The sequence below is a fragment of the Dromiciops gliroides genome, chromosome 6, assembly GCF_019393635.1.
Source record: "Dromiciops gliroides isolate mDroGli1 chromosome 6, mDroGli1.pri, whole genome shotgun sequence".
Classification (NCBI taxonomy): Eukaryota; Metazoa; Chordata; class Mammalia; order Microbiotheria; family Microbiotheriidae; genus Dromiciops; species Dromiciops gliroides.
The window spans coordinates 187706413-187726168 of NC_057866.1; the positions used below are offsets into that span (position 1 = coordinate 187706413).

Consider the following 19756-nt stretch of genomic DNA (forward strand, 5'->3'; position numbering starts at 1 on the left):
ATCTAATGGTAAATGACAACGTACAAAAGGAAGCTGAAAGCGGGTGGGGGAAACAGGAGAGGGGTGAAAGTGGTATGAGAGGGAGAAGGTCAAGCTCAGTCCCAGAATGTTGTCACTGGCTTGTTCTCTTCCATGGTCATGGCCTGTGCCCTTAACTCTTGTAAACTTCAAAAATAAATGCAATTTGTCATATTTTAACTTTCATTCCAGTTCTCTGCTTCTAACTATCTAGCAATTGCTCTATGTGAGCTTCCCACTTTATTTCCCTAATAGCTTCTTTCCCAAGAAGCTCAAGGTGGCCAGAGATCAGGTTTGGGAATCAGTGGCTCAGAGATGGACCACAGCTAAAATCAGGTTTGATGAAAAGGAGAGTTTATTTTCTTTCTTTCTTTCTTTCTTTCTTTCTTTCTTTCTTTCTTTCTTTCTTTCTTTCTTTCTTTCTTTCTTTCTTTCTTTCTTTCTTCCTTCCTTCCTTCCTTCCTTCCTTCCTTCCTTCCTTCCTTTCTTTCTTTTTTTCTTTTTGTGGGGCAATGGGGGTTAAGTGACTTGCTCAGGGTCACACAGCTAGTAAGTGTCAAGTGTCTGAGGCTGGATTTCAACAGAGTTACTCCTGAATCCAGGGCTGGTGCTTTATCCACTGTGCCACCTAGCTGCCCCCCCAAAAAGGAGAGCTTTCTAATTCTTTTTTTCCCATATGTCTAGCCTGTCACAGATTCTTAACAATACCTTTGTGCATCACATTTCACTGTTCATAGGATCCTACATTTAAAGCTAAGAGGGGGCTCACAGGTAACCTAGTCCAGTCCCCTTACTTTTTTAGATGAGGAAACTGAGGCCTGAAACAGTTATATAATTTCTCCTAGGAAATAAGTGGAAGATCCAGGATAGGAACTGAGGGCCTCCCTCCAAATCCAGCATTCTTACTGTACATCACATCATTTGCTAAACTGCACATACCAGAGAGAAGCATAATGTTTTCTATGTTAATTGCAGTAATTGAATGCATGTCTTTTAATATAGATTTAAATGTTACCTTGAAGAAAACAACAATAAATTGGCCTCCTTTACTTGTCAAATCCAAAAGATAGCGTTCAACTAAGTAGAAAAAATGAAGATTTTGTCCTGGCTTCAATTTTTCATCATTTAGGCAAGTGATGAATAAAGAATCCCCATCAATCAGGAAGAGTTCAGATTCAACAAAATCATTGAATAAACTTGAATAGCTGAAATAAAGATCACAAATAACACCTGTGGGTTAAAAAGGTTTTCAGGAAAGACATTTTATTCATAGGCTCATGATTCCTTATATAACTCAAGATATTTTAATGATGTGAAGCATGCTGGAGAGATCGTAATAGGAGAAGCTGACCACCACCAAACTTCTATAAGACTACCAGGACACTCATACACATCAATTCATAGTCATGTAGAAACACCCAGAATCCCAAACTTCTCATTCAGATTCTTTTATTCCTTGACTCCAATGGCACTTACCTGGCTTGTGCAATTTCATTCAAAATCAAATCTGACATTTTCTTCAAAAGATTCATGCAGCCTTCTAGCTCTGAAAAGAGACAGCCAAGTTATTTTTAATATCCACAAGTTTTTGAAATATATTTGTCTGTTTTAAGTGGGAAAGTGAGAAAAGGCAGTATAAACATCTGGGAGGGCAAGACCTTGGGCTATTTTTTAAAATCCTTATGTCCCCATCACCCAAACCCTACTTGGAAATATTTGTATAATGATGTATAATGATATTTTCTGAATTTTCTTGAATAAAACTTCATCAAAGACTATTAGTCTAGCACTATAAGATATGATATTAATAATCTTACAAAAGATTATTCATTACAAACCAAAGGAAGAAGATAAGAATGAAAAGGAGCCATAAAAGAGGAAGTTCAGTGGTACAGCAAGTAGACACTGAACTTGCTACTCTGAAGAATGGAGTTCTAGAGTTGCTAACTGTGTGACTCTGGGTAAGTCATTTAAATCCACTTAGCCTCAAGTCTCCCATTTGTAAAATGAGGATAATAATAACTACCCCCACTGAGTAATTGTAGGGATCAAAGGAAATACAATATAAAAATATTTTGCAAACCTTAAAGCACTACAGAAATATTGCCTATTACTATGATCAAAACCATAAGGATATAAGGTGAAGGATGTGGGAACATTTTAATATGGAGAGAGATATTTCAGGCAGTTGATAATAATAATAATAGCAAGTATTATTGTATAAATATGACTACAACATTTCTAATAATTATAATATATAATTATACAATAAATACAATTGTAATATGATATAATATCATAGAAGGTATATAATGCTTTAAGATTTGCAAAACACTCTATAGACATTATTTTATTTGATCCTCACAATGATCCTTTAACTTAGGTATCATTATTTCCATTTTATAGGGGAGGAAACAAAACCAACAAGAGGTTAAGTGATTTAGCCAGTGTCTGACAGCTAGTGTCTGAAACAGGATTTGAACTCAGGTCTATCTTGATTCCAAATCCATCATTTTATCCATCATGCTACCTAGCTTCCTAGGCATATATACCCACATATACATATATAAGCCCATATGTGTAAAATATGTATACGTGTATGCATTTGCACATATATGAAACAGTATGTCTACATACACAGATGTATATACAGTGTACTATATATGCATAATATATAAAGCATATAGAGAAGTTCTCTTAAGACATATTAAAGGTATAGATGTAGATATAGATATGATATGTATGGAGAGAGAGAGAGAGAGAGAGAGAGAGAGAGAGAGAGAGAGAGAGAGAGGTGACAAGTTAAAACTTTTGCTTGTTTCCAGAGGGAAGAATTAGTACCAACCTCTAACAGGTACAGGAAAGCAACCTTCTGCTTGATAATAAGGCTGGCATTTTTATAAAGCTTTAATGTTTACAAAGTACATTCTCCCCATAAAAACCTGTCATGTGGGCAATGCACAAATTCAAGAGACTGAGGCTCTAAAAAGTTGAAGTGATTTGCCCAAGCTTATATAGGTCATATCAGAGTCAGGGTTTAAACCCAGCTTCACTTTTTCCACCACGCCATATTGTCTTTTTTGGAAATGAGCAGGAAAGAATTCCACTAATGAGAGCTTCCTAGAAGTAGAATGAGATGATTTAAGAGGCAGTGAAGTTCTATGTCTTTAAGTAGAGGCTACAAGACCTCTTCTCAGAAGTAATAAATGGAAGGGATGCTTGTTTCAGTTACTAAAGTTTCATAGGAACTAAGATTTATGGCAGAAAGGATCCCAGAGGTCATTTTGTCAGCTTCCTCATTTCATAGATAAGGAAACTGAGGCTCAAGGAGATTGAATGACTTGGCCATTGTGACAAAGGTAGTAAGTACAGAGGTAAGATTTGAACCCAAGTCATCTGACTCCAGAGCCACTGTGCTATCCAAGAGGTTATATTGCTTCCCAACATTTGGGTTTGCTGACCTCTGAAGTCCCTTCCAACTAGGTGATATGATTTTGTGAAATTTGATAGATTGTAAATCACCCATTGTAGTTGCCACTGGGAGAAGCCAGATTGTCTGTGGAGTTAGACAAATGCCTTCAGAGCCTCAAAAAATGTTTGGTGTTCACAACAGTCCTGAAATACAAGAGGGAGGAGGAAATAAAGAAACTATTATTATTTTAAGATTTACAAATTATTTTTCTCACAACAACCTTCTCCCATAGTCCCTCCTCCTCCCTGCTTTTCAGAATCCTTTTCATCTGAGAATCAACTTAGTGACACCTCCTGCCCCAGCTGAAAATGTTCTCTTTCTCCAAATAGCCCAAAATTATTTTATTTCTGATAGGTCCTGATACCCCAGGTGAAGCAGAAGAGTTGGGTCATGAGAATTGGGTAGTTTGAGGAATTGGGCAGTTAGAGGAGTTATGGGAGCATCAATATGTATGTGGAAGTTGCCTAGTATAAGGGTAGGACTGGAGGTGAAGTAATAGACTGATTCAGTCACTGAAATTATTGAGGAAAAAAGGAGAATGTCTTAGAGCTTGATAGATAATGGCCACCAAGATCTGGATTAAGAAATAAATTGAGATAGCAAAAATTTCAAAGGAGGAAAAGTTGCTAAATAATAATAGCAGAAAAGAGTCTGGATGTGGTAATAGAGAATTACAAAGCACCCTGTTACAACCAGTTAGTCAGGGGGTCTGAATGAAAGTGTAAGCAGCATTGGGAAAGCTGGCCAAGAATGTAGTGTCAACAGGAGGGAGCAGGTTCTCATTGAGAGCCAGAAGACAGAAGAAGCAAAAAAATGAAAAAGTTTAAGATGAAATCAAGTTCCCATTATCCCAATTTTATAGCTGAGGAAACTGAGGCTAAATAATACATTTTAGTCCACTCCACGTTGTCCAGCCCCTTTGTCTCTCAATTCTTTCCCAGAATATCTACTCTGCTATGGCCACACTCTCTTCCCTTCCCAGTGTTGACACCTTAGTGAACCAGTTCAATTCTATGGTATACTGTACTCTTGGATTACTTGCTTTCTCATCCCAGAACTCAAACCCTACCAACTGCCAACACTAGATTTCTTCTACCATCCACTGTCTATCCCCATTCCTGGAGGCTGATTAAACCTTAAAAATCACTCAACCATTCTGACTGGATCCTCCAAAATTCATGGTATATAAACTCAACTAGGCCCTTACAGAAGAAAAGTGAGTCTATTATTCCTCTCTAAATAATTTTCTATTCCACTCACCATAATACCTTTTTCAAACCTTCCTTTCTTTCCTCAAGGCTCTGTCAGCACACCCCCTCCCATATTCTTTCAGCCAAGTACTTTATGAAGAAAACTGTGATGTTTAAAATAATTATGAGAGACACAATTTTGGGTAAGCTATTATCAATTGATCAATCTCCACAGGTAAGTGATCCTTATCCTCTGGCTAACTTTTCAGGTTTTTATCACTTTTTATAAAAGGGAGATCATTATATATCCATCAAATCTAATTAGTTCATATAAGTAGAAGGTGGATTACATCAGGTTAAAGGACTGAGTCTCTTTGATTTGGAACAATATCTCTATATAAGGTAATCAATTTAAAGAATTTGTACATCACTCAGACTGAGCAAGCATGCTTGCTTCTATCTGGGTGTGGTCTTGAGAGTGACAATGAGTCTGAATTACAGCATTTAATTAAAAGGAGAGATCTGAGGTTCCCCGTGATATTGATCATTAGTAATTATTTCTCACAAAAATGAGGACAGAACATCAGCTCAGAGGGAATGTAGAGCAGCAGAATTAAACAAATGTTGGGGTAAAGCAGTTGTCCTCCTAAGACAACCTAAGAAGACTCCATGAAAGACCTGACCTCCAGGAGAAAAGGTTCAGTCTGAGTGAAGTACAAACACTTCCAGGCCTTCATTGTGGAATTAACAAAAAATAAACCCTAGGGGCTGTTGGATTGGGTGGCAGCCTCAGCCTCAGGAACTTTCATCTCATAGTGTTGGGGTCACAAGGCAAAGTAGAAGAAGACTGAAGGACTGTTAAGACACTGTTGAGAGACACCAGGCACAATTATGCTGATCACAGGAGTCCTCGCTGGCTGAGGCTATGGGGAGAAGGAATTAGTATATGCCAAATGAGTGAAGTAGCAGGGACCCTGCTGGCTGTGGGCATTTGCAGGTGAGTAGAGTCCCTGGTTTCAATTCCGGGGCAGAGAGGACAGCTGAAGTTTTCAGCTACTTGAGAGACTTCAGGGAACAAAAGCATTTTCTCGACAGTGTGACTGGGGGCCCTGGTATTGGCTTAGGAGTGAAGAAGAAAGTCCAAGGTTGGGCCCCAGAACAGACCTCAGAAAATAACAGTAAGAAGAACCTGAGGCCTGGGGCATCATTCCCCACAACTTGGGACTAGAACTTGATTATATTAATTGCTACTAAAAACAAAATAAAAATGAGTAAACAAAGGAGAAAGAACCCAACCATAGATAGCTACTATAATGATAGAGAAGATCTGGGTTCATAGTCAGAGGAAGATAATGGAGTTTAAAAAGCCACTCCTTTTTCAATGAGAAACAGCAAATGATCCAAAGCACATAAAAAGAGTTCTTAGAAGAACTTTAAAAGTCAAATAAGAGGGCAGCTAGGTGTCACAGAGGATAAAGCACCATCCTGGATTCAGGAGGACCTGAGTTCAAATCCAATCTCAGACACTTGACACTTACTAGCTGTGTGACCCTGGGTAAGTCACTTAACCCCAATTGCCTCACAAAAAAAAAGTCAAATAAGAAACACTGAGGAACAATTAGAAAAAATAAGAGCAATCCAAGAAAATCAAGAAAATTCCAAAAAGAAAGTCAACCAACTTAAAATAGAAAATCAAAGACTTTAGGAAGAAAATGATTCCTTGAAAACCAGAATTGGGAAAGGAAAACCCAATGACATTCTAAGACATCAAGAAATAATAAAAGAAAGTTAAAAGAATGAAAAGAAAAAAGAAGTGAATGTGAAACATCTCAGAAAAAACTGATCTGGAGAATAGATCAAGGAGAAATAATGTAAGAATAGTCAGACTACCTAAAAATTACAAAAAAACCCACAGATGTATACAATATTATAAGAAATTATCTGGAGAAATTGCCCTGAAGTTCTAGAACAAGAAAGAAGGCAAAGCAGAAATAGAAAAAAATCTACCAATCACCACTTGAAAGATATCGCAAGAGGAAAACTTACAGGAAAAATCATAGCCAAGTTTTACTGCTCCCAATTTAAGGAGAAAATATTTCAAGCAACAAGAAAAAAAAATTAAATTTCATGAATCTACAATAAGGATTATGTGAGACCTAGCAGCTATTACATTGAAAGACCATTGGTCTTGGAATGCTATGTTTCATAGAGCAAAAGAGCTGGTATTATGACAAAAGGTAACTTATCTAGAAAAGTTAAGTATAATCCTGAATGGGTAAAAAAAAAATGGACATTTAACTAACTGAAAGACTTTTAGATATTTTTGACAAAAACAGCAGAACTTAATGGAAATTTCAACATATAAGATCTAGAAGGATGATAAGATAAACATTAAAGACCAATTATAAGGGACTCAATAAGGTCAAATTGTTTCAGTACTCACAATAATTACCATAGGTCCAACCCTTACTATTGTCTTAACTACTACAATAGCCTCCTAACTGGTCCCCCTACATCAGGCCCCTCCCTTCCCAATCATTTTCCATGCAGTCACCAAAGGATATTATTTAGGGGGTTATTTTAAGACCAGGGGCACTCATGGGGCCAATTCCACTCCTAATTGGTATGAGAGTTTTGGCACATTCATTATATAACCTAGGCCAATTCATCCCCTTCTTAGGCAGCCCAATTCTCCTACTGCTCTCTCTCCACACCACACATCATATCCCACCCAAGTGTCTCATAGGCTCACCATACTGATGCCATACTTCATACATTCATTCAAATGTCTTTATCCTACTGCAGCTCAGAAGTCCTCATCTCAAGTGTTTCTACAGTCCTGTACCACCACCAGACCAAAGTTATATTTCCTAAAGTACAGGTCTAATGATATAAGCTCCCTACTCAGTAAACTCTAGTGGTTCCTTTATTACCTCTGGGATCAAATTCAAATTTCTCTATTTTGAATTTCAAGCTGGTCCCCTACTATTCTTCAAGTCCTCATACGTAGTATTCCTTCCAAACTTCTTGCTGTTCTTTGTATGTGATGCTCCATTTCCGGTCTCTATGCCTTTGTATGAATTTCCATAGTTGCAATGATCTCCCTCTTCACCTCTGACTCTTGAAATCCCTGTTTTTCTTCAGTACTCAGTTCAAGAATCCCCTATTCAGGACCTGAGCCTTTTCCTGATCCCCCAAGTTCTACTGCTTTCCCTTTCCAAATTTATTTTGCTTCTACTTTGTATGTTTCTTGTATATTAATAAATATGTAAAAATTATTTCCTGGCATACTGTAGGTGCTTAATAAAAGCTTATTCATTGATTTTATATGCCCACAGAGTAATTCCTAAAAGTAAGATTTGAACTAAGGTCTTTCCTAGTTCCAAATACAGAATTCTTTCCTCTATGCCATCATGCATACATGGAGTATTACCCACTTTCTTGCCAATTCACACCTTTGTATTTTGTAAATGCCTTGTAGACAGGTTCTATTTCATTTTTAATTTTTATCCACTTTGCTTAGAATAATGCCCTACACATAGTGGTAAGTAATTATAAAATGGTTGTAGAGTTAAACTATCGATGACTTTGATGTACCTATGGAGGGCTTGTTTATCAAATCTGTAGGTACCACAACCTTATAAGAGTCTAGATTAATGAATCAAAATCTAATAACATGAAATCAGACAAGGATGAATGAAAGGCTCTACTCCTGGATTCTAAAAACCAACCTCACAAGTACAAGACAGTTCACATGACTAGGCAGCAGCTCCTCTAAAAAAATGTTGGGTGTTTTGATGGACTGCAGACTCCATATGAGTCACATATATCATGATAAAAGGCATACTGTCTGTTTAAAGTCCTTTTCTAGCGAAAAGGGCAGGAAAAAGGTTTTTTTGTAAAATTGAAAATTTTTCTGTCAATTGCTAAAGGATGTGGGAAGTTGTGTTGCTACCATGGATGGACATTTGGATGTCTAATCTGAGAAGAAAAGAGCTAAACTTTAATTTACACAGATAAAATATATGTAATCCGAGTCTCAAAGCCCGTTGGAATAGGAATCACTATTCACTATGGAGATCAATGCTCCATATTTTGGGAGAGTTAAGGAACTATGCCAACCCCACTTCAGATTGCTAAAGGAAAAAATGAGACCCTGGGAAGAAGCTGACAATCTCTATCATGTTCCTATCCTGAGCTTGCTAAACTAGAGACTTAGAGGCTTTGGGGAACTCCTCTTTAGGTGACATCTCAGACTTTCTCTCTTGGTTGAGCTGAGTTACCTTGCTCTCAGTAGGAGAGCTTATTCATTCTACACTGTCTGGTACATATTCTCCTATGTTTATTTTCTCTGATATCTGTTGTGCTACTGACTTGGCGAAATGCATTTCTTTGCTACTACTTACTATATGTATGTTCATTGAGAAACTTATGTACGGTGGAAATGGAATTAAGCCTTGGAAAGAAAGCTTGGGGTCCTGCTTCCCCCATTAAAGAAAGTAATCAGAAGTTGAGCTTGAACCTGAAAATCATATCCCCTCAATTAATGATATTTAAGTGAGCAAGTAGATATAATTCTAACCTGTTATATCCTCTCTCTTAGGAGAGCAAAGTAGCCTCCCAATTTCCTGGAGCCTGGTAATTAAAGTCTCCTCTGAAGAATGATGTGGGGAGAAGAGGCTAAAAATGACTATTCTACCTTCCTTCAGGCCACACAACATCATCTCCTATGCTACATGTCAGGGAACAGCTTTCAGAAGACACATAATATAGGAGGAGGAAATTATTTATAGTGTAGAAGCAGAGGACTAGACGAGTTTTGTCAGTAATGTAGAGGACTGTCTCACTTAAATTAATAATTTAATGCTGTAAAAAAAGCAGACAAATTTTTCTTTATTGAGCCAATAATCTTATCAAGTCTCCAAATTGAGTGTTTATTATGTGACTAATAGTGTGCTAAGTGATGAGAATACAAATAAAAGCAAAAAGAAAGACAGTCACTGACCTTAAGGAGTTTACATTCTAACAGAAGAAGACAACACATAAAATGAAGCTAAAAGGAGGAAGGACCAATTCCTTAAAAATGGATCCTAGGAAGAACTGTCCAATCAGAAGTGAAAAAGATTGCAGGGGAATGGTACAGAAAGAAGTCTCTAGTCAGGAGAAGAGCCTAGATTGGAATAAAGGAGTGAACAGAGATGGCCTGATCCTTTCCTTAAAATAGAGGTTTCAGGAAGAAATGATGTCCCTAAAACCCAGAGAAATGGAAGTATAAAGAAACACAATTTCAAAACCCAAAAGAGACAGAGGACCTTTTGGAAGATTTCAGAACTCCAGATCTCATACCTCCCTGATTAATATATACATATTTCATGACTGAAGAAGATAAAATTAAAAGGGAGAGGAAGGCTTGGGAGGGAGACAAGAAGGAGGGAAGAAGAGGGAGAAAGAGACCACAGAAATATTTGGAAAATGAGGTATTCTTTTAAAAAACTATTGATGTGATAGGGAAAATCTCAGGAGTTGTGCCTTTTAAAGTAAAAAGTGAGTAACTGAAAGCTAGGTGTCTCTCATTTAAGTCATTTAATGGCTAGAAAAGGAACAATATTAAAATCAGAAGGGAAATGGATTACTGGGGTAAAAAATTTGCAATCAGTTTCACAGATAAACATGTCCTATCCAAAATATATATGGAATTGATTCAGATTTCTAAAACTAAGAGGCACTCCCCAATAGAAAAATGATCAAAATTAACATGCAATTTTCAAAGGAAAAAGCCAAGCAATCAACAACCATAGAAAAATGCTTTAAAATCACTAACAAATGCAAATTAAGGTGTCTTTGAGGTTCTTCACATGCACTAGACAGAGATGACAAAATAAAATGGAAAATGGAAAATATTGGGAAGCATGCAGGAAAAAAAGGCACAAAACTGCCCTCTTCATAGAACTGTAAATTAATCTAGCCATTGTGGAAAGTATGGAACTATGCCTTCAAAGTTAGTAAATATGTATATACACTTTGATCCAGCTATGCCATTAGTAAGCCTGTAATGCAAAGAGATCAAAGAAAGAGAAAGCTGAGACTGTCTTATTGGGAAGTGGCAGAACAAATTGTGTTAAACAAATGTAATGGAATATTATTGTACCATAAAAATAATGAAATTGATGATTTCAGAGGAAACTGGAAACAATCCCATGAATTAATGCAGAGCAAAGTGAGCAGGAATAGGAGAACCATTAATACAATGATAACAACATTATAGAGAAAAACAGGCTTGAAAAACTTTAGTAACACTGATCAATTTAATGACTAACCAATAGCCTGAAAGACATGGCTCTCATCTTCTTCCAAAGAGTGATGCAATGTTATAAATTTAATTTCAAATAGAAAACAGGGACATGTATTTTCAGACAGGGTCAAACTGAAAATCTGTTCTGTTCAACTATGGATATTTTTGTGCCTCTTTTACCATTTGGCCTATTCTGTTTTTTAATGTGTTATTCTCTTCAGTATTTTGGTGTGTCTCCTTTACCAAGCTGTTTACTTTTTTCATGATTTTCATTTCTATTCCCATTTTTTCCTCTACCTCTCTTATTTTATTTTCAAAGTCTTTTTTGAGCCCTTCTATGACTTGAAACCAATTCATATTTTTCTTGGACACTTTGAATGTAGGAACTTTGACTGTTTTCTTCTGAGGGTTCCAATTCTGATTGGCACATATGTGAGGTAATTCTTTACTGAGGAATATCTAAGAACCAGAACCCTGAGTCTGAAATAGCAAGAAGTACAGCATCAGAAGAAAAAAGAAAGAAAAATATGAGAAGAAATGAAGACGTAGCAGAGGGTCTGAAAAAAAAAAGTTACCCAGGCATTAAGAAGCAATCAGCTGAGAGATGACTTCAGCTCAATGAATTTTGCTTCATTTGTGGAAGTGAATTGAGCTTCAATGAAAACTATTCCCTTTCAGAGACACCTAGAGCTGAAAAAAGGTGAAGAAATTAAACAGTCTCAGAATTTTTAAACTGGAGGAAGCAAAAGTTAAAGGTAAAGAATCATAAAATGGGTTTTTCAAACATTAAAGGTCAGCCATGGATAAGAAGACTCACACTTGTTTTTATGGGTTGCATGGGGAAAAAAAAAAACCCAAGAGCAAAGTACAGAAGTTATGGAGAGGCAGATTTACATCAAGATACAGAAAAACTTCCTAATAATTAAAGCTATCCAAAACATGAAGGAGAAAATGGTAGAGAGAAACCAGGAAGTTGCCTGAGCTTTCCCAAAGTTCCATCAGGAAAAAAAAACACTAAAGCAAGCCTCTAAATGGATTCTATAGCTATGGAACATAGAAAAAGACAGAGAGAAACAATCTTCCATCTTGAGATAATTTTTTAAAACTTCAGGAAAGTTCTGTCTCACTCGGACAAAAGGGGAGCACAATGCAGTGAGGACGGTATCTGGACAAGTCAGCAGAAGGCTCTTGGCCACAGCACAGAGAAGCTGTTGAGTTGCCTCAGTCTTGGCTCAGCAGGCTAGTGGCACAGCAGGAGAGTTTTGAGACACCCCCCCACCCTCAAGTCCCAGATGAGAGTGAAAACTGCCAGCTAGAGAACCAGGCACAGGACAGGATCAACTAGGCCAAGCCATCCCAGCACAAAGAGTAAATCAAGAATGATGAGGAATCCATATGGCTCAGAGGCCTCAGAGGAGAAAGCCAGTGATCAGGCCCCTGACACTAAGCACAAGAAGTTTGCAACAGTGATCCCTGTGCCCCAGGAGCATAGCTCAATTTTAAAAGTCAAATATTAGGCTAAAATATGAGTAAGAAACAAACACAAAAAACACTTACTATAGAGAGCTTCCATAGTGACAGGGAAGAAAAAAAATACAAACTCAGATGAGGAAAACACTTTCAAAATGCCTACAGGTGAAGACTCAGAGGTGAAGATGAATTTGTCTCAAGACCAAAAAGCCTTCTTGGAAGAGCTTAAAAAGAATTTTAAAAATCGAATAGGAGAGGTAGAATAAAAAAATGAAAAACAAAATGAGAGTTATGAAAGAAAATTATGAAAAAAAGAGTCAACAACTTGGAAAAGTAAGCAAGAAAATTGACTGAAGAAAACAATTCCTTAAAAAGTATAATTGGCCAAATGGAAAAGGGGGTACAAAAGCTTAATGAAGAAAATAATGCCTTCAAAATTAGAATTGGGCAGGTTGAAGCTAATGACTCTATTTAGACATCAGAAATCAGCCAAACATCATCAAAAGAATGAAAAAATAGAAGGAAATGTGAAATACATCATTAGAAAGACAACTGACCTAGAAAATAGATTCAGGAGAGATAATTTAAGAATTATTGGATACTAAAATAAGGTCAAAATGAGTATATGATTTACACATAAAGGATGATACCATAAGCAAATTAATTGAGTTTATCTGTCAGATTTATGGGCAGAGGAAGAATTTATGACCAAAGAAGATATAGAGAATAAAATTACTTGTAAAATAGATCATTTTGATTATATAAAATTTAAAAGTTTTTGCACAAACAAAAAGAATAAAAAGCTGATATTGATGGAACAGACTAAAGCATGCTTCTTTTCATTTTTTTCCTTTTAATCAAGTTTTATTGTACAAAATGACAAATATGGTAATGTTTTACATAATCATACATGTGTAACCCAAATATGATTGTTTGCCACCTGAGGGAGGGGTGAGGGGAGAGAGAAAAAGAGGGATAGAAATTGGAACCCAAAACTACAAATAAAAATGTTTATTTTTTTTTTAAAAAAAAAGAATTATTGGACTGCCTGAAAGCCATGATCAAAAAAAAAAAAAGTCTAGACACCATATTCCAGGAAATTATCAAGGAGAACTGCCCTGATATCCTAGAACCAGAGGATAAAATAGTCATTGAAAGAATCCACCAATCACCTCCTGAAAGAGATCCCAAAATGGAAACCCCAAGGAATATTGTAGCCAAAAGATGAAGGGGATACCTCCAGAGGTAGTGAATTGAATATTATTGCTAATATGGGTCATGGTCTTCCTTCCAATGTGCTCTCCACAGTGAAGTTCCTCTGTCCTTCTCCAGTTCCAAATTCCTTCCCACTGTTACCATCATCAAAACTCTCATATTCATGTCACTCTCAGTGACACCTCACATTCTTTTCCCTTCTTCCATCCCTTCCAACATGCTATATATAACCTCTACTCTATGATAGGAATATTGACTTTATAATCCCCTTTTCACCCCTTTCTTCCAACTCTTTGTACCATCTTTTCCTGGAGAGGTCTCATATTCTTTCATTTTTTCTAACTCAACAGTCTGGAGTCTGAGGAGGTAGAAAAAGATGTCCTGCTTCCCTAGTCTCTACCCATCTCTCTGTAAGAACCCCTTGCCATCTGTTGATAACACTGCCTTTACATTATAACCTTCTCTTTTCTCCTTGGTGACTTTTATACCAGGCTCAGTATCAGTATTGATGATGGTGACTCATTTATCTTCATATCTCTTCTCCTCCCACAACTCTGTAGGAACTTTTCACTTTTCCACATAATCTAGCTATTATCATAGTCACACCCTAATCTACCCTTAAGGTCCTGAGCTTCAATCGGTTTCTTTACTTCATTAATTTATTCATATATTCAGAAAATATTCAAGAACATTTACTATTTGTCTATTATATCTTGCTCTAGATAGGAACATAAAAAGATGCAGGAGGAAATTCCAGTTGGGTAACACAAGTGCGTAAAAGCACTGGACTGGGAATTGATAAGACCTGACTGAGTTCAACTCCTACTTCAGATATTAACTATTTGTGTGACCTGAGCAAGTCACTTAACCTCTCAGCCTCAGTTTTCTCGTCCATAAAATGGGAATCATAATGGCATCTACCATTATTTTTTTGTTTTGTTTGTGTTTTGTTTGTTTTTTTTGCAGGGCAATGGGGGGTTAAGTGACTTGCCATGGGTCACACAGCTAGTAAGTGTCAAGTGTCTGAGGCCAGATTTGAACTGAGGTACTCCTGAATCCAGGGACGGTGCTTTATCCACTGCACCACCTAGCCACCCCCTCCAACAGTGTATTGTGAGGATCAAATAAGATATTTTTAAAGTGTTTTGCAAATCTTAAGGTTCTATATAATTAATAACTATATTATTTACAAATATTATCTCATTTGATACTCCAACAATATCCTAGGCTAGGTGATATTATTATCCCAACTTTACAATTGATGAAACTGAAGAAAACAGATATTGATTTGCCCAGGATCACAAATACACAGGAAGTGTCTGATGCTAAATCTGAACTTAGATCTTCTTGATTCCAGGCACAGGTCACTATCAACTGAGCCATCTAGCTGTTTACATAAAAGTTGGTTAACTTCAATATCATTACTATTGTTGGTGTTATTATTTATTTTTATATCCTAAATAGTTTTCCAGGTAACATGGTTAGAATATGAACCATCAGAGAATTCACATGTCCACTACTTTTACCATTCATGAAAGGAAACAAAAAAATTCATTAAGTGATCTTAAAATCAAGAAATATCAATTCTTGAATATTGTTTTCTCATCTGTAAAATGAGAGAATTTGACAAGATGCCTTCTGACATCCCTTCCATCTAGATCTCTACTGGCCTCTGACCAAATGATTCTGTGAATTATTATTCTATTCAATTTGTCTCAACAAACATTTATTCAGTCCTAAACACCTGGACAACAATGACAAAAACCTAAATAGGCCCTTCTCTCAGCGATGTTGTTGATTGTCCTCCATTCTAGAAGAAGACCATGACAGATATGACTGGAAATAAATCTAATTTGAGTTAGGAAGGTTTGTGCAAAGTCACCAACCACACTCTTTCACCAGAGCCATCTGAGTCCCCTGGTGAGATATATTATCAGGACAACTGGGGTTAAATGACTTGCCCAGGATCACACAGCTGGTAAGTGTCTGAGGTCAAATTTGAATTCAGGTACTCCCAATTTTCAGGCCAGTGCTCTATCCACTACACCACTCCCTCAGGGATGTAAATTCTACTCAAGGTTACAACATATATGAAAAGATAAGTAACTACAAGATATTTGAGGTGATGGGGGGAGGGGCAGCAGGTCACTGCAGTCATCCTGATCTGTATCTTGCCACTGAACCCAGATCACTCTAGAGAAAAGAGTAATGCTGGTGACTTTGCAGAGCCCTCCCTGACTTAAATCCAGTTCACTTGCAAGTCATTGCATTACCTTCCTGATGTCATTAGTCCTCTTCAAGAAAGAAGGACAAACAACAAGAGGAGATTGAGCTTTCACAGAGGTAGCATGAATGCTATTGACCTTTGTAGTATATCTCCCATATTTCCCTTTCTCTCCTCTGACACTGCCACCACTCTAGTGAAGGTCATCAGCACCTCATACCTGGATTATAGCAATAGCCTGTTGGTAGATCTGCCTACCCTGAGTCTCTCCCCACTACAGTCTATCCTCTACTCAGCCACCAAAGCTATCTTCCAAGGACATGTCAACCCCTGCAAAATAAACTCTAGTGGTTCCCCATCTCTCTCTAGGATCAAATACAACACACACACACACACACACACACACACACACATCCCTTTCACCACACACCCTTCTCTCATACTCCATAACCAGTACCACTGGCCTCCTTGCTAATCCTCCATGTTACTCCATCTCCCAACTCTGGATGTTTTAATTGGCTGTCCCTCACTTGTGGAATTCTCTCCTTTCCCATCTCCACCTCTTTCCTGCTTTCCTTGTGATCCTTCAAATCCCATGTAAAATCTATCTTGTTTAGGAAGCCTTTCCCAATCCCCCTTAATTCTAGTGCCTTTCCTCTGTTGATTATCTGCAATTAATCCTATATATAGCTTCTTTGCATATAAACATCTATATGTCATCTCCCCTCCCCATTAGACTGTGAGCTCCTTGATAGCAGGGACTGTCTTTTGCCCCAGATGCTTAGCAAAGTGCCTAGCACATAGTAGTCAATTAATAAATCTATCTTTGCTGATCATATATCACACAATTTCTCATGTATCAGATGATGCTATTTTTATCCATTCTCTAGTTGTTTGATGATCAGAACCACTTATCTCCTCAATCAGAGGCTTCTGACTACAAAAAGAGCCTGTCTTGTTCTCTGTGAATTTGGGGGTCTTTGTCTCTTCTCACTTTCACACTCATGGCCATACTAAGCAACTGGGATCATCTCATCTTTTCTCACCCCTCAATGGATTTCTTCCCCTGCCTCTCATCCCCAACGTCTACCACCTCATGATTCCCACTCGGGGAATGTCTGGTGCTGTTAAATGACTGTGGACCTAGCAGAGGACCTAGGTTCAAATCCTACCTCTATGATGTAATACCTATGTGACTTTGGACAAGTCACTAAACAACACTATCATTGCCCCTGGAAAAGGCATGTCAACTGACGGACCTCTCGTTCCACTCATGACCCTGGTGAATTCTTAGACTAAAATCCCCTTCCCTGTCTACCACTACCTTATAAGTATTGGGTGCGCTTTTGGAATGTGTTATCCTTGAAGACTGGGAATGCCTTGGATTTGTAGCTGTATCCTCCTCAGTGCTCAGTACAATATCTGGTACCCAGTAAATACTTAACAAGTGGGAATTTTTAAAATTCTCTGTACCTCAGTTTCCTCACCTGTAAAATGAGGGAGTTGAACTAGATGAACTAGGACCCCATATAGCCCTAGATATAAGATCCCACCATTCTGCTTCAGCCTCAGTATATCCCTCCCCAGGTCGTTTCTGTCTTAAGAACTCATCTTGTCCTGGAGAAACTTTCTTTGGTCAGTTCGGGATGCGCAGAAAAAAAAAAAAAAAGATAAGACACGGATCATGAAGTATCCTCAGAGGCTACCCAGGTAACTCCTTTATTTTACGGATGCAGTAACTGTGGTTGTGACAAAGCCACCTAGGTAGTAAATCCCAGAACTGGGGGTTGAACCTGCCTTCTCAGATTTTTTTTTTTTTAGGAAAAAGTCAGAGTTCTATGTCCTGCCCTACTGTCTCCTTCTATACCCTAGTTACCTCCACACACCTTTATTAGATGTTGCTCATTCTTATAGGTCACTGAATAATAGCATTGGAAGCTACTTCGGACACCGACTCGTTCCAACCCCTCTACAACATTCCTCCCCCAACAAATACACATTCGACAAATACAGAGATTGAGGCAGTGTGATGTTGAGCCCTGAAGTGAGAGCTGTGTTTTAATGCTGGTTCTGCTCATTTTTATCAATGTAATAAATTAATTAAAGTATTTCACCCATCTCTTGCCTCTTGCTTTAGCTTTCCCCTCCAGCCACAGGTGTATTGCTCAGAATCTGCTGAATTCGATTCGATTATAGAAAAATTTTCTCTGGGAGCCACTGGCTCCCTCCCTCTCCTTGTGCCCCGCTGCACTTTCAAAGACCAAACAAGTGAGTGGCTCTCAGTTCCCTTTTTCATTCTGGCGTCTATGGTAAGCAAAGGCGAAACCCTCATTTAGGAGCGCCTGCAGTCACTTGAAACACACTTTAAACTTGCCAAGCCTTACCGAGCCTGAAAGATGTGTTCCCGAGGATCAGGATGGGCTCCTGGTGACTAGGAAGAAGCCGACCTATTAACGAAAGCAAGTCCCAAGTGGCAGCTGGTGGAGTGGGAAAGTTGCTAGTCACCCTGAAAATGACAGTCAATCTCTGAGCTCTTAGTCTAGCAACCCTCAGAGAAGCCAATCGCTTTTAGTTTCGTTTCCTTCTAGAGTTAAAGTTTCGTTTTTGAGAGGGAAGGATCTATTGGGGTTTTTGTTTTGTTTTCATCTCCAGACTGGTTTCTTGGGACTTGGGCGGTAATTAAGAGTAGGGAAGTATTTATTTTTTTGTTTTTGTTTTTTTGTTTTTGCAGGGCAATGGGGGTTAAGTGACTTGCCCAGGGTCACACAGCTAGTTAAGTGTCAAGTGTCTGAGGACGGATTTGAACTCAGGTCCTCCTGAATCCAGGGCCGGTGCTTTATCCACTGCACCACCTAGCTGCCCCAGTAGGGAAGGATTTAAAAAGTGACTCCACTGAAGAAGAGAGGGGAGGAGAGAGGGAAGAATAGAACCCAGAATGATGCACTGGAAATAGGGTTGAGAATGAAGTCAGAAGACCTGGGGATCCATCTCAGCATTGTTTCTGACTACCTATGTGGTCCCTCGGACAAATAACTTGACTTCCCTGAGCCTCAGTTACCTAAAATGCTAGAAAAGCTCTAACTCCCTTTCTTTCAGGTCCAAAATAAGAGATAGAGTAACTGTAGATTGCTCCTAGAGACAGGAAAATACATGTTACCTTTTGAAAAAGCTGGAGTTCTAGTAGGGGAAACAATTGAGACGATTGTTATCACCTATATGTCAATGAGCAAGAATTTATGAAGTGCTTATCATGTGGCAGACACTGAGATAAAAACTGGGACCATAAAGAATAAGCCAAAACAGCCCCTGCCCTCAAGGAGTTTGCATAATGGTGAAGGCAACAAGTAAATCATAATAAATACAAAGTAGACAAGAGGTTACCTGAGGCAATGCCACTAGCAGCTGTGGGGGGGGGGGGGGCGGGGGAGGGAGGGGCACCAAGGAAGAACTCATAAAGGAAGCTTTGCTTAAACTGAGTCTTAAAGGAAGCCAGGAATTCTAAGAAATTAGTGATTGGAAGGAAGAGTATTCTAGGTATGAGAGTATCAAATATTAAAATATAGCTTTTTCACCATAGCCGATACAAATTATACACAATAAGAAAATGTTAGAAACACATAATACCGTAAAACCTTAGGAATTTATATATAATATATATTTAAATTTTGAAATGACCCCAATTAATTACCAATCATCAGGTATTCTTAATTTAATTAAATATGCTTTTGCTCTATACTTTACACAGAGAATCATTAGTATAACATTTGCCTTATGCTTAGCACTTTACACTCATGTGATCCTCACAATCCTGGGAGGTAAGCTCTATTACGGAAAAGTAAACTGAGACAGATAGAACTTTTCTTGCAGTAACACGG

The 19756-nt window shown here is 37.9% G+C and overlaps 1 protein-coding gene across 1 annotated transcript in view; it reads right to left on the reverse strand.

The window, feature by feature from the left end:
* DDX60 (DExD/H-box helicase 60) overlaps positions 1-18397 on the reverse strand; it is a 139712-nt gene extending 121315 nt beyond the window's left edge. Inside the window, exons 1-4 of the mRNA XM_043971751.1 lie at positions 18266-18397; positions 3541-3633; positions 1495-1564; positions 1034-1223 (exon numbers count right to left, since the gene is read on the reverse strand). Of these exons, the coding sequence (XP_043827686.1) occupies positions 1034-1223; positions 1495-1564; positions 3541-3544 (264 nt within the window). The 5' untranslated portion in view covers positions 3545-3633; positions 18266-18397. The remainder of the gene's footprint in view (positions 1-1033; positions 1224-1494; positions 1565-3540; positions 3634-18265) is intronic.
* Between the last annotated feature and the right edge of the window lie 1359 nt (positions 18398-19756).